Below are 12967 nucleotides of genomic sequence, written 5' to 3'. Positions count from 1 at the left end.
TCAAATCAAGTAGTTTTTTTTAATTTTTCTCAAATTTTTATTTTTCGTTTAGTGAAATATCTGATTCATAAATTTTCAACCTACTGGATATTTAAAAGGTCAAACTGTTAAGCAGCACACAAAGCTTACAAGGAACTACAAATAATATATCAACTAGTAAATGTGTGGAACTTCAGGAAGAAGATGGAGTTGACTAGAAAGAAAGGGACACACTTTTGTAGTGCAGTTGAGGGCAGGTGGAGCACGTTAATAGGACAAGAGAAGTCTGTGTAGGTGGCACTCAGTTGAAGGAGGCCACGTGACTTCATAGTGGAGAATGGTGAGAAATGAGGCTTTTGAGACACAGGAGAAGAGAGTGAAGAGCCCTGAAAGTCATCTAAAACATTTGGACTTCCTGCTGTCTAATGATGGCTGCCCATGGAATGCTTCTGAGCTAGGAGCTAAGAATGGAATTTGTGCGGGAAATAGATCCGAGTTGCTATTAAGCAGGTGAAGCTAAAGAGTCACGGAGAGGTGGACCTGACTCACAGATGCTGTGGAGAGGTGAGCTTGGTATGGTCAGACAAGTGTCACGGAGAGGCGGACCTGGCTCACAGGCAATGTGGAGAGGTGAGCTTGGTATGGTCAGACCGGGACAAAGGTCTTCATGGGAAGACCATGGCTTTTGAAAATTAGCTATGATGTCTAGGTTATTCTGATTTCCATTGAGTATATTATAAACAATCTTATGGACTAAGCTTGAGAATATATAGACCTTGTTATCTTGCCTTAGGGTGTTACTCTCTTGTATTTTCTTGGTTATAATAGTATAAGGAATGAGAAAGCAGGAGCTTTTTTGTTTTTTCATCAGAATCTAACTTTGGGAATTGCATATCATTTTGAAAATGTTTTCTAACTCTTACACATGCTCCTTAACAGTTGTTATTTTAGCATTCTAAGCTCTCAGACTATTGCTATTTTTATTATTTTTTAACCTATTATGGGTAGATGTCTCACACTGACAATAGATTTATTTTAAAAATTAGCTCTCAGACATTCATGGGGCCTGCAGCATTTATCCGAACGACTCTTTCTTGCAGTATTAAAAATAAAATGAGCTATCTCAATGTCTCTTCCTCTCCCCTAGTCTTTCCTAGCGCTGGTGAACCTGCTGTCTTACCCTGCTGTGTATGAGCTAACAGGCAATCAAGAACTTCCCAATAAAGCCGAATATTCTCTCCGGGAAGTTCCAACATGTATCATTGTAAGTTACTTCTTTTCAGTTCTCTTTCCTCATCGCCTACTGATTGGGATTGGTAGCAGAAACATAATTTGGCAATAATACACAAAATCCCCCACGCTCACTAAAATCTAAATTGATTTTATTTCTGGAGTATCAGCTTTTGAGTTATCTATGAATGGAAACTTTGGTCTAAGACATGCAACTGTTCCTTTACCTATCAGGATGCAAAGCTAACCCTTTACAACCAGGAAAGCAACTTCTGTATGAATTAATTCTTGATGATTCGATAGCTTATTAGCCACATTTATTGCTGCTCCCTCACTGACTAGGATAATTAAGAACAAATTATACTAAAGAGTGTAATATATTTTCAACCTATGTTTTAATGAATTATGTATTACATCCATGAGGATATTGTATACATATTTATTTAATTCAAAACTTAATTTATACTCAAAATTGCTCATATTATTAGCTTGGTTTAACTAAAATGGGATGTAGTTCATTAACTTAGAGTGTTCATTATCTTAGAATTAAACATGAATGTATATAAAAGTGTACATGAACACATACATATACAAGGATTAGTAAAGAATTAATATTAAAATTCTATTTCTAAAAACTACTTTTTCCTTGTCATTTTATCTTACATATTATTGGTTTTAAAATAATGGTTTTGTGCTTTCAGGATACTTTTCACCTTTGTTAGTTCCAAACATTTGAGTTCTTAAAAATTTTTTCTATCGTGGGAAAGTTTTGGTAACTACTGTGAAGTAAAATGTAAAGTTAGATATGTCTCTCATTAGACTTTTAAGAATCTAGGGTCTCGTATTATTTTCTTAAATTATTCCACTCCCATCTTCTTGTGCTCAGTTTTATCTCATTGCTTATGTACTTAATAATTTTCTCATTCTGCTGCTTGACTAGTTTGTGACTTTGAATGGGTTAGATACTGATTTTCCTGTCTACCAAAAGAGGGCGCTGTGCTAAGTGTAATGCAGATACTGAAGCACAAACACTATGTGATCCTACTAACGTGATGACTCTAGAATAGTCCCAGTCATTAGAATCAGAGAGTAAGGTATTGGTTGCCAGGGCTGAGGCAGGCTGGCAAGAGGGCAAAGAACCAAGTCCTAGTCACATGTACAGGGTTTTGGTTACACAGGTATTACTGAATAACATGAGGCTTATAATTAATAGCACTGTATTAGGGACTTGAAACTTCTTAGTAGAGCACATGTGTGCTAAATGTCTTTTGCAGACTCAAAAAGAAGGTGAGACGAAACTTGAAGTTCATGGTTAGAAGTTATCAAAGTGTCATCAAAGCCAAACTCCCTTCTCAGGGATCTAGGCAGGACTCTGTCATTGACTGTTTTTTCACTTCATTTATTCATTTATTCATTCCTTCCTTCCTTCCTTCATTTATTTATTTATTTTGAGGATTTCCTACATGATTACTTTTTTTGTTTGGTTTTGTTTTTTCAAGATAGGGTTTCTCTGTGTAACAGTCCTGGCTGTCCTGGAACTCACTCTGTAGACCAGGCTGGCCTCAAACTCAGAGATCTGCCTGCCTCTGTCTCCCAAGTGCTAGAATTAAAGATGTGCCATGATTACTATTTGCACATCATTTTTACCTTCCTCCTTCCTCCAACTCTTCCTATGTCCCCCCACTTCCTCTCAAATTCACACTTTCTTAGTACTGTTACACACACACACACACACACACACACACCTCTTAACGAGTCCATTTAGTACTACAGGAGCTGATGCAGAGGCCATTGAGGGGTGCTGCTTACTAGCTCTCTCGTTATGGTTTACTCTGCCTCCTTTCTTATAGCATAAGCTATAGGACCACAAGCCCAGGGCTGACACCACCCACAATGGGCTGGGCCCGCCCTCACCAATCTCTAGTGAAGAAAATGTCCTACAGACTTGCCTACAGTCCCATCTTATGGAAGCATTTTCTTAATTGAGGTTCCCTCCTCTCAGATGACGTTAGCTGATGTCAAGTTGACCTAAAACTATCCAGCTCAGTAACGTCTTAGGCAGCTTTACCCTAGGGAAAACTGATTTTCTCTCTCTCAGCAGCCATTGATTGCTTGTAGCCCTTCTCTTAGAAGTGGGACCTTGTAAAATTTCTCTCATCCACTTTGTCGTGTTGACTGGTGCTGTCATTAATCAGGTTTCGTTTAGACAATGATAACTGTTGAAGTTTCATAGATGTTGCTTTCTATCAAGTCCAGAAGATACTGTCTTGCTACTGACATCCTGGCTCTCTGGCTATTCAATATTTTTGTCCCCTCTTCTGCCCGCTTCCCTGAGCCGTAGGTATAGGGGTTGCATTGAACGTGTGTCAGCCTGAGTTGTGTACCCCGTGTTTACTCGTTCTCGGCATTGGGATCCATTATGGTGTCTTGTTGCTGCCTGATTTCAGTTCTTCACATGCCTAGCCATCTTTACATGGCCACCATCGCTCGCTAGCTGAAATCTTCCTCTGTAGTTCTTTTCTCAGGATATTTGTCTTGGACTATAAAGGTCCTTCTGGATGACATAAGATGATCAAGATTTTTAACTTAATTCCCTCCTCAAAGACCCCTTTTCTAGACATTCAAGTTCTGGGAATTAGGACACAGACAAACTTTTAGGAGGTTGGTATTTAACCTTTTCACTGTATAGGAGAGTGGCCTTTTCCTCTAGTTCCCCACAATGAGAAGTCCCAAGGAAGGACCTTGACTGGATTAATTTTTACCACAGGCTAACCAAGGAAACCCAGTTTTGGAAGGTACAGTTTTAGGGCCTTATTGACCCATTCCTTATCCTGTATAAATGTAACACATTTTTGCCTGGTTAAAATAATAGTCTATAATACTACTTATACTGAATTCTTCTTTGTTTATCTCGCCCTGGTTTTAGGCTGATTGCTAGCATACTGAACATATTCTCAACATGGACAATATCCTGTGAAATGGTATTTCTGCAGACTGTTTGTTAGTTCCAGGCCTTCCGCTAGCTTTTTACTGACTCAGTCTGATTTAAGAAGCTGATTCTTCCCCTGACAGGCTGTGGTGCTTAGAAACCAAAGCTCTCCATGAGGCAGGCTTCCCAGGAGCTCTGCTTTCTTCTCAGGGTGGTGCTACATCAATGTAATCCTCTTTGAAGAAGAGATTATTTACTGTAACATGTGTTCTTTGAAAGGAGATTATTGTTGGTAGAATGTTTCAGTTTCTTCTCCCATCAGCTTGTTGGCAATACCATATCTTCCCATCATTTTATTTGTCCTAATCTACTGCTTAGATTCAGAACCAGAACTTCAGATCTCCCAGGTGTCACCAATTGTCAGTATGCCTAGCTTTGTGTTCAGATAGCTGTGCAAATTTGTGCTAAGTGACGAAGACATCTGTGGAGAATATGACTTTGCAGCTGGGTGGATGAATGTGAGGTGTATGTTCATTATGTCACATGATGATTGGAACCCAGTGTCCAGCTAAGAACAAGACTGCAGACTACAGTGACAGAACTTAAAAAAATAACTCTTTTTATTCTCTATTCATTAATATTTTCTGATGTAGACTTATGTATTAGTTATTGGCATTCCTACAAGATAGCAATAGTCTTGTGAATGTGGATATATATATGAGATAGGATATATATGATATAATTATAGTATATATGAGATAGTATACATACAGACATATATATGATATAGGTTCTCATGTAGTCAAGATTGGCCGTCAACTTACTGTATACCCAAGGATGTCCTTGAACTTCGGATCCTCTTGGCTCCACCTCCTGGGTGCAGGGATTATAGGCATATGAGCCACCATACCTTGTTTCTATTGTGTTCAGAATCAAACCCAGGGCCAGGTGCATGCTAGGCAGACACTCTACCAACTGTGCTATATCCCTACCCAAGATATGCATTCTTAAGTGTTGAGCCTTCGATCTTGCTAGAATAAGCTTCCCTCATCTGTTTTTATTGTGTTTGCAGTAGTATTTCTCAAATGTACATTGAATTATTTATTACTTCTTCCTCTTATAATTTATTCCCTGACCTCTTATTCATGAGCTGGAATTGTTCCCTTGTCATCATTCATAAACATCAGTAAATGTTATTCCACTGTGTTCCCTTCCTAAACCCTTTTGTCCTACTAGCCACAGTTAGATGTTGTATTTAATCCATTGATGAATTTATATAGAAAGAAAATTTTTAGATTTGTACTCAAGATATACACAAAAGACAGGGCTTTGTGTTTTGTTTTTAATTACTTCATTTCTTTGTTCTTTGTTCTTTGTTTTTGTTTTTGACTGAGACATAGTCTTACACTATAGACTGGTCTCAAACTCAAGGCAGCCCTTCTATCTTAACCTCTGGAGTTCTGGGATTATACAGTATGGGTCATGACATAAGGCAGAAAGTGAGACTTTCAAGAAAAACTTGTAGAGATGGCTGTATTGACACAGAGAAGACCGTGTGGCGGACTAATACTGTCTGTGCTTGAGACAGCTGGTTGCTGCCAGTTTTGAGGGATGGGTACATACTAGGAAATCTAAAGGAACTTTCAGAATATTAATGCTGGAATCTCACCTGTAGCCATACTGTATTAATTGTTCTTAAGTAGACAATCTGTCTGTCTGTCTGTCTGCTCTTCTATCTGTCAATCATCTATTTGTCAGTCATCTTTGTTTCCTAGGTGATGATGATATTTTTCCAGGATTTTAAACCACTTAACTACACAAGCTAGAGAGGCTATTCACACAGCCTGAAGTAGTTACTAGATAAATATATTCCTATCAACTGTTCTTGCTTCACATTTGTTGATTTTACATTTGCTTTTCAGAGTTGTTTGTATTTGGGGCACTTTTATCTTTATTTTATTGTACATGCAACCTGCTTGCCGCTTTGACAGTTGGGTGTGTGTTATGGTCCTCCACTTGGGGTGAACATTGAACTCAGTTTAAAAACTTCTCCAAATCCTAACGCTCAGGCCTCACCTAGACCAGGGAGTTCACAAACTCGAGGATGGGTCTGGACATCTTTGAACCCAACATCTCATGGTTACCAGTAGTTCCAGTGTGGATGATCCACATTTTAGAATCACAAATCTAAATGAATACTTACTGCTTTAATTTATTTGAGTAGCTTCTGTTAAGAAGAGTCTCAGTGTTTTTATTTTTTTATTTTTAGGATATAATCGATAGGCTTATCATTTTGAACTCTGAAGCTAAGATTCGTTCTTTACTGAATTATGAACAATCACACATCTTTGGTCTAAGGTAAGCTACTAAATTTTAAGCATATTTTACAAACGGCAAAAATTAAGTATTTGTTCTCTATACGTTTTGTGTGAATATATAGTATATCTTCATGTGTGGGAGGCATATGTGCACATGGAGGCCAGAGCTTGATTTCAGATGTCTTGCTCGGTTGCTTTCTCATCTTTTTGAGACAGGGCCTGTCAGTGAACACGGAGCTCACAGATTGAGATAGACCAGTGAGCTCAGAGGAATCCGCTAGTCTCTGCCTACCTGCAATGTGGTTATAGAAGAGTGTCTGACTTGTACGTGAGTACTTGGGAGCAGGCTCAAGTTGTCATGTTTGTGCAGCAAGCACATTATCCACTGAGCTGTCTCCACAGCCCAGTTCTACATACGTCTAGAAAGTGCTTGCATGGGTTAACACAAATAATATTTAAAGATTTTCTGTCATTGCATAGCATTATAGTAGAAGCCAATTGTAACATCTAGGTTGGATACTGTAGCCTTTGTCTGAATTTAGGCTCTGCATGGTTAGCAGCTGTCTGTCACCTGTCCTCAGTGTGTAGGGCACACTGGGGACTGTTTCCATTGAGTTTTCTGAGGAGTCCCATGAAGATTCTCCGGGCTGGTTTGTGATTAGGCTCTTGTCATAATAAAGCCTTGAAGCAGGCCTAGACATGGATGGTTGATCTCCAGGCCCAGATTTTGCTCCTTGGTATTGATCATTACTTGTCAGATCTGCTTTTCTTGGGGGTTAAGACAGGGTGAGTTCATATTCCTTGACGTTTCAGTTAGTGTGTTGAAATGGGGAAGATTGCAGGTTTGGCAGGGATAGAGAGACTTGGGAATTCTCACTATTTTGTTCAGATATAGATGTGTAGCTTGCTTTCCCACCTACAAGTGACTGCTTTAAAAAGCAGCTGAATTAAGGAGGATTGCTGTTCTCAGAGGTTCATGGTTTTTTCCCTTTGTGTTAGCAAAGCAACTTTCTCAGGCATGAGGGAGGCCAGTGATAATGTGCTGCCTGAGAACTACAGTGTGGTCTCTTTTAAAAGTGGGCCTCTTTGCTGGTAGTGTATATCATAGCTCTATACTTTAACTTCTTACTTTTTGTTCTTCCTTTATAGTTGAGATTCATCTTTTGATTTCTTGGACAAAAGAAGATATAAAAAAGCTGCAGTTATTATAGTTTTTTGGATATCCTTTAGCTCAAAAACATGTTTTCACATTAAATTTTAACTTTCAGTTTTTAACATCAGAAATAACACATAGCAAGAAGCAAAAGGGGATTGTAGATTTAAAGAATTCAATAGAATACTCTTCTTTTGACTTTTGAGGAATTGAAAATAGATTTTGGTTTCTTCTTATTATATACTAAGTAAATATTTTCCCCTCTTCTATATTCCTTTTAGAATTTACATTTATTTATTTAGTGTGTGCACATACATACTGTGACATGTATGTAGAGGTCGGGACAATGTTAGTTTGTTCTCTCTTTTTACCATATGGATTCTGGGGGATGGAACTCAGACAATCAGGCATCGAGGCAAGTGACTTCAGCTGCTAAACATGCCCCCATCCTCTCCTGACACCTTGCATTTCTTTGGTGATATTTTATCCACCTGTTCTTAAGGAAAAACTACTAGAATCTTGTTAAGTTATATAAAATAATATAAAAATGAAAGCTTGTAATAAGTGTTTTCTGTGTCCCTACAGTGTACAAATTGTATTATCTGCCCTGTAGAAAGAAAATTATCTGTCTGGATGTACTATCATCCCACTGCTGATAGATAGAGTAGTACATTCTCACAATGTGCAATCTGGGCCCTTTGGACTGTATGCTTGTGGGAAGTGGAGCTGCATTTACACAGCTTTAAAATGCAGGACATTCACATTATTATCCTTACAGGGATGTGGGAATTACATATGAACAATTCAAAGGACTTAAAACAGCGCCTGGCACATATAAAAACTTGGTACTAAGTACTAACAAGTAGTACTTTGTATGTTTCAGTATTTAACTAGGTCTATTCTTTGTTTCATTATGAAACAAATATTGCCAGACCAGCAGTCTTTTACACACTACAGAGAAAAATATTCCTGCAGAAAAGTTTGCGTGTTAACTTTGGGCTTTTTGACATTTTTTTAAAATTAGTGTTTTGCTTTTTTGAGAAAAGGTACCAAGCTACATGGCTAAACATAAATGAGAATTATGGGTTAATTTAAGTGTAAGAGCTAGTCAATAGTTAGCCTGAGCTAAAGCCAAGCAGTTTTATTTAATATAAGCCTCTGTGTGTTTACACGGGTCCAAGCAGCTGCAGGACTGGCAGAGGAGAGAGATTTGTCCTGACCACGGGCCAGGTGGGACACAGGAAAACTCCCAGCTACATGTGCATGCCTGTGTGCACACACCTGCATGAGTTTATGTATATTACGTGTGTGCAGTTGCTTTTGGAGGCTAAACAAGAGTGTCAAGTTCCTGGTAACTGGAACTTCAGATCATTGTGAGCACCCTGGGTTGGGTCCTCTGCAAGGGTAATAAGTGCTTTTAACCACCGTGCTGTCTCTCCAGCTCTTTTTGAAGAGGCTTTTTGTCTTGTTTTGTTTTCTAATAATTGTATTCATTATTTTTCTCCTTGGGCGTAACAAAACACCTGACATAAACAACTTAAGGAAGGATTTATTATTGGCTCACAGATTCAGGGCACATTCCATCCCATTGGGAAAGGCATCATGGCGGGGTTTTGAGGCAACCGTTCATATTGTATTTTCAGTTAGAGAGCAGAGATAGATGAAGACTGGTGCTCAGGCAGCTTTCGGCTGGGTTTGAGTTCAAGACCTCCAGCCTATGGGAAGGTGCTGCCCACACTGAGAATGACTCTCCTTAACCTTGGTATGCCCAATCAGGAAAACCTCTCCCAGACACGCCCTGAGGCTCAGCTCTTAAGTGATTCTAGAGCCTGTCAAGCTGAAAATGAATGTTAACCATCATAGTAATAAACTTACTGTAATTTGAAGTCTTCTCATTGTCTCATTCAGTTGCAGTTTTGAGGGAAATATCTGAAGCCGTTTCAGTCCACTATTTATTGTTCATTGAGGTCTCATGGCAATAGATCCTAGCATTGCATTGGGTGGTTTTGGAATTTTACCTGGATCTTTCCTTCTTAAAGTCACAGTGCTGTGCTTGTGATTATACCTTCATTGTGCCATTATTTTCAGCATACAGTCTCATAAGTGTGTCAGACTTCCATTGCTTATATGTCCCTTTATTTCCCTGCTTCAAACCTCTGGAAATAGCATTATGGTAAATCTGAAATAGCTTGTGTCTAAACACTTCGGTGAGACTAATACGAGGCTGAGTGAAATGAGGATTATGGCTTTTCACCTTTCAACAGCATCACATGCCACTTAGAACTCTGGAGTCTAATTTGTCAAGACAGCCTAAGAGATCTTCCACTGTACTTCTCTCTTCCCCCAAGAAGATTGCTTCTTTGATTAGCCCCTGTGCCCCTCCCAGTCTCTTATGTCATCCAGGACCATTCTCAGCCGCCTGACATGTCTCCATACATCCCACCTCACGCTGAGACAACACTAGACAGTGAAAGAGGCTGCCCTTGTCCTCCCACGGCCCTGCCGCCATGCTTTCTCCACCTCCCACCTTGCTCCCCTGTTTTCTTTTTGGCCACCTTCAAGCTGGCTTTGAGAATGGAACCTCTCAAGAGCTGTATATCTCGTCTATTTCAAGACCAAGATCACTCCCACATCCATGATTCTAACGCATCCCTTTTCACCCAATTCTCATCCTGTTGTAACTTTCAGTAACATTTGAAATAGTGGGATATTCTTTCTTCCTGTACAACAAACAAATTGTCTTTGTGGCTGGGCATGGCGGCTCCTGCCTGCAAGCCCAATCCTTGAGAAGTGGTAGCAGGAGAATGAAGAGTTGTTTGAGGTTATTCTTGCCTACACAGTGGTGTGAGGCTAGAGTGAGCTATCTTAGACTCTATCTCAAAAACAAAACAAAACCAAAAAACGACTTTTGCTTCTGCAACACTACATACTTGTTTAGCTGTAATTTCTGCATCTTTCACTGAGACTCTGGATCTAATACTGTGGATATGGTCCTAGGCCACCACCACTCCCCCCCCCCCTCTCCCGCACTGTTTTTAGTTCTTTTGACATCTCAACTCACACATTTCTCAGGCATCAAAACTTAGTGTGTCACAAGTTGATCTCTGGGGTCTCCTATTCCCCCCTATAAAAGCAAACAAAGTAAATCTGGTTCCTGTCTCCTTAAGTGGCTCATCCATCTCTTTAGTTGCTTAAGTCTGAAAGTCATTTTTTTTCATTGTTTTTCAAACAGTAATTTATCTTATTATGACTAAATTAAGCAAGATGGGAAATTAAATATAACGAATTAAGTGAAATTCGTCTTAATTCACGGTGTCACTATTAACATTGAAGAAAATTAGTCTAGACATCGCTGTATGTGTGTGCAGGCGGTAGGATGCATACACAGAAATAAATTCAGTTATGAAGATGGAATCATGAGTGCCACTTTAAATTATAATTGAGTTGTACAGGAAGGAAAAGACACCCTAGCGAGATGGAAGGAATCGCTGAATTTCAAGTAACTTTTCCTTTTTTTTTTTCACTTCACTAAGTACTTTTCTCAGGATCCCTGTAAGGTTAAGCAGTAAAATTATGTAAAACCCTTCAAGAGATTTGAGCCTCATCTTTCATTTGCAGACAGAATTGATTGACTCTGCTGTGAATGATGAAGACATTAATGTTTCCTTTGGCCTCCCATTCCTCTTGTCTCTATCTGTCTTAGTCTGTTTTGTGTTGTTATAACAAAATCCCCGAGGCAGGGTAATTATGAAGCATTTTATTTGCTTCGTGACTCTCCTGGCTGGAAGGTCTGAACAGTATGGTGTTGGTGTCCAAGCCACAGCCCCTAGCTGTGCGAGAATACAAAGAAGAAACAGAAAGGGAACCCACCATGCCCAGAAGGCAAAGCTCCTGTGGCAGGGTAGGAAGCTGGTGGGGTTGGGGGTTCTGAACCAGTCTTGCTCTTTTTATTATTGTTAGGGTCTTGTAATAAAACTAACCAGGGCCTTATTGGGGACTGAAATGGGCCTGCGGGGAACTCAGATTTGAAGGTGACATCCCACTGACTTCCTGACCTTACTTTAGGCCCTACTTGTTCAAAGCTCTTCCACTTACCAAGTGTCTACAAAATGAATCCTTGGGCAATGTACCCCAACTACATAAAGCACAGCACCTACCATGAGCCTCTCTCCTCTCACCTGTGTGTTAGAAGTTAGCTGCTTTGCCTAATTCTGAACCTGCCTTCACAAATCAGCATCATCCTCTCCTCTTTACCCAAGAAAGAGAGTAAGTAGAGTGTCTCAGTATAGTACTTTTTATATATAACATAACACATACCTTTTTTTCTTCCTTTTTTTTTTTTTTTTTTTTTTTTTTTTTTTTTTTTTTTTTTTTTTTTATTGAGACAGTGTCTCTATGTAGACAAGGCTGGCCTCAAACTCACCGGAAATCCACCTGCCTCAGTTTCCTGAGTGAATATCTGCAATTTCAAATTTACATTTTGGGGGCTAATCGGTTAAGAGCACTTGCTGCTCTTCCATAGGACCTGGGTTCAATATCCAGCACCAACATGGAAGATTACAGATCATAACCATCTGTACCTCCAGGTCCTGGGAATCCATTGCTGTCTTCTGGCCCTCAGGGGCACCAGGCATGCACATGGTATGGAGACATACATACAGGCAAAACACCCATATACATAAGATAATAATAATAATAATAATAATAATAATAATAATAATATGACCCTTCTCCCCTTTGTGTTTTCTGCTCCTGAGTACTGAGCACCTTAGACCTGTGTTCTGGGCCACATGAGGGTGATCAATGATGAGGAAATACAATGTGATAATTACTCTCTCCAAGGTTCATATATTGATAATGTGAGGTAGTTAGTGCAGAAAAGAAACAATGATATTAAGCCTCCCTTCCATTTTCCCACACTGAAAACCAGAGGAGAGCTTCCCATAATCTGCGCCCTCCTTTCCTGTGTCCATCCTTCATTTCTTACTTTTTGAGCTTTAGTATCTTCGGAAGGCAGACTCCTTATCTCCCTGAAGCACAGTGCTCTTTACAGGCTCTACGCCGGGTTTCTGATGCCGTCAGCACTGACTTCGCTTTTCCAGACTCGTAAGGAATGGCCATCCTGAAGGGAACAGGTTGCTCAGTTACGCACCACAGACTCTGAGCCCCTTTCCTGTGACCCTTGCCTTTACGGTTGATCCCACACACTGAGTAATTCTGAACTTTTCTTGTCTACCCCATTGCCAAGCATTTTTAAGAAATATTTATTTGCAAAATCTATTGGTAAATTAAGAGTTACCTGAAAACTTTAATCTTTCCTAAGGTGTAGCAGTTTAGCTTTCCTAGTCATCAGGAGTA

At 39.5% G+C, this 12967-nt stretch overlaps 1 protein-coding gene across 3 annotated transcripts in view; it reads left to right on the top strand.

Annotated features, from left to right (window-relative positions):
- The window catches only part of Tbc1d32 (TBC1 domain family member 32), a 207582-nt gene that overhangs the window by 89188 nt on the left and 105427 nt on the right, over positions 1-12967 (top strand). For all 3 annotated transcript variants that reach the window (XM_076552493.1, XM_006981267.4, XM_076552494.1), the window contains 2 exons: positions 1127-1243; positions 6408-6496. In XM_076552493.1, the coding sequence (XP_076408608.1) occupies positions 1127-1243; positions 6408-6496 (206 nt within the window). The remainder of the gene's footprint in view (positions 1-1126; positions 1244-6407; positions 6497-12967) is intronic.

Source organism: Peromyscus maniculatus, chromosome 16, assembly GCF_049852395.1.
Source record: "Peromyscus maniculatus bairdii isolate BWxNUB_F1_BW_parent chromosome 16, HU_Pman_BW_mat_3.1, whole genome shotgun sequence".
Lineage (NCBI taxonomy): Eukaryota > Metazoa > Chordata > Mammalia > Rodentia > Cricetidae > Peromyscus > Peromyscus maniculatus.
This window is presented reverse-complemented; position numbering and strand designations above follow the sequence as displayed.